The sequence below is a fragment of the Thermochaetoides thermophila genome (assembly GCF_000221225.1).
Source record: "Thermochaetoides thermophila DSM 1495 unplaced genomic scaffold scf7180000011820, whole genome shotgun sequence".
Lineage (NCBI taxonomy): Eukaryota > Fungi > Ascomycota > Sordariomycetes > Sordariales > Chaetomiaceae > Thermochaetoides > Thermochaetoides thermophila.
Genome location: NW_006383036.1, coordinates 2072946 through 2074765, shown reverse-complemented (window position 1 = coordinate 2074765; position 1820 = coordinate 2072946). Strand labels below are relative to the sequence as shown.

General features: G+C 53.0%; 1 protein-coding gene across 1 annotated transcript; it reads right to left on the bottom strand.

Annotated features, from left to right (window-relative positions):
• Window positions 1–331: 331 nt before the first annotated feature.
• Window positions 332–1390, bottom strand: CTHT_0055670 (uncharacterized protein; the record flags this gene model as incomplete). Its single annotated transcript, XM_006695834.1, has 1 exon — window positions 332–1390. One exon carries the CDS (start codon window positions 1388–1390, stop codon window positions 332–334), a length of 1059 nt encoding a protein of 352 aa, XP_006695897.1.
• Window positions 1391–1820: the final 430 nt, after the last annotated feature.

The following is a 1820-nucleotide window of genomic DNA, read 5'->3' as shown; positions in this document are numbered from 1 at the left end:
GTTGGCAACGCACATTGTGATCAAGATACGGCGCTGGCTTCCAGAATATACAGAAGCTGATCAGCTGGTAAGGCAGCACCATTGGAATAGTCGTGGTTCGGTTCTCGATTCCTATATCGGTACATGTATGCTTCATGTTAATATATCGCAGACTCATCATAGGCAAGTGCTAGATTATGATGGCAGCATGCTCTGCCGAAGGAACCTATGGGGTTGCATCTAAGACGGCACCTTATGAATACGTGCATGTGGTAGCAGCTCGGGGGATGCCGCATCTTTAGGTTGGGGACGCCGATTCCCAAGACCCTTTGATCCCGCGGTCTATCTTCGGTCATGATCCATGCCACACAGCCTGTCGCTTTTCTAGAAAGGCGTCCATGCCTTCCTTGGCATCCTCGCTCTTCGCATGAAGAGCCATAACCCGTCCAGCCCACTCAACGGCATCTTGGTAACCATCTCCACCATTTCCTTCAACCACAGCGCCGTCTGCTCCTACGTAATCTCGCCCAGTCAAGCCAACCTGTGTCCAGAAGGCCCATTTCCCCATGGCACTCTGTTGCGCAGACATATTGGTCAACCGTTCTACCGTCCGGGCCACCTCCTGGTCCAGGACAGCTGTTTGCTCCTCCGGCCCGTCTCCGCCACGAACCACACGGACCACATCCTGCAACTCATCGGCCGTTATGTCTTCGGCGGTGGCTAGCATCCGGAAAGCCCGTGAGTTACCTAGTCGCCGACTGACCGCTGTGGCGGGGCTCGAGCACGGCAACCCCAGTGTGGCACCAGGCAACCGAAACTTGACGGCTTCATGGGCAATTGGCAGATCTGTGGTCAGTGCAAGCTGACATCCAGCGGCGATGGCCAGGCCGGAGATACGACCAACCACCAGAGCCGGGCTGCGCCGAATCAGTTTCATAACCTCGGCGCAAATCTGGAACGTCTCGCGAACCTCATCATCAGACAGGCTTCGTAACTCGCGTAAGTCATGTCCAGAGCAGAAAACGGGCCCTTGAGAAGCAAGAACCAAAACTGATGGAAGACCTTCTCGCTCGCGTGCGAAGGCTCGTGCCGAAACGAGCCATGTGTAATCCTCTGTTGTGTTGTCTAATGGCGAGTAGTACTGGCTTCGGCTTGTCCCTGTCGGGGCTGAACTTGGACTTGCAGCTGCGCTGCTACCATGGATGGATTTTGCTTGAGCAAGCTCCAGCTGGCCGAGAACAGAAGGCTTAAACGGTGGTAGAAACAGTGGTCTCCCCGTCGTTGGTGAGGTGTTGTACTTGATAATCTGGTCCCTCAATGACCGTAGCTCGGCCAGGGAGAGCGCATTTCGACGTTGCGGGGCATTGAGTGTTATGTAAGCCGCTCGCCGTGGGAGCACGGGAAAGGGCATGATGGTCTGTCTGCTTTGATTCCCCTCAAAGGAATGGACGTCCTTGAAAGCGTTTCCGCCCTTTAACAGTTAGATTGTTCCCAGTTTTAAGGGAACGGCGCAAAATTGGTGGTTTAACCTTACCTCGGATAAACGCATCCTGTGAGGGGCGAACGCGCGTACATTGTTAACCCTAACCCTAATTCAGCAAATCGTCCAAATGATAAGGCGGCGCCTTTAACAGCGCTGACTTTGGTGTTCAACGTGATTTAGGATGTTTAAGACGCTTTGCAGGCTTGCCAGCATGTGTTCCTGACACAAATGGATGCAGCTCATTCTGAGAGGAGATGACAACAAAGTTTGAACTACACGTCATAGGATTTGCTTTCAGTTGTCAAAGACTGACATACACAAAAGGCAGGCTCTTGACTTGCCTTTCAAGACTTATCAA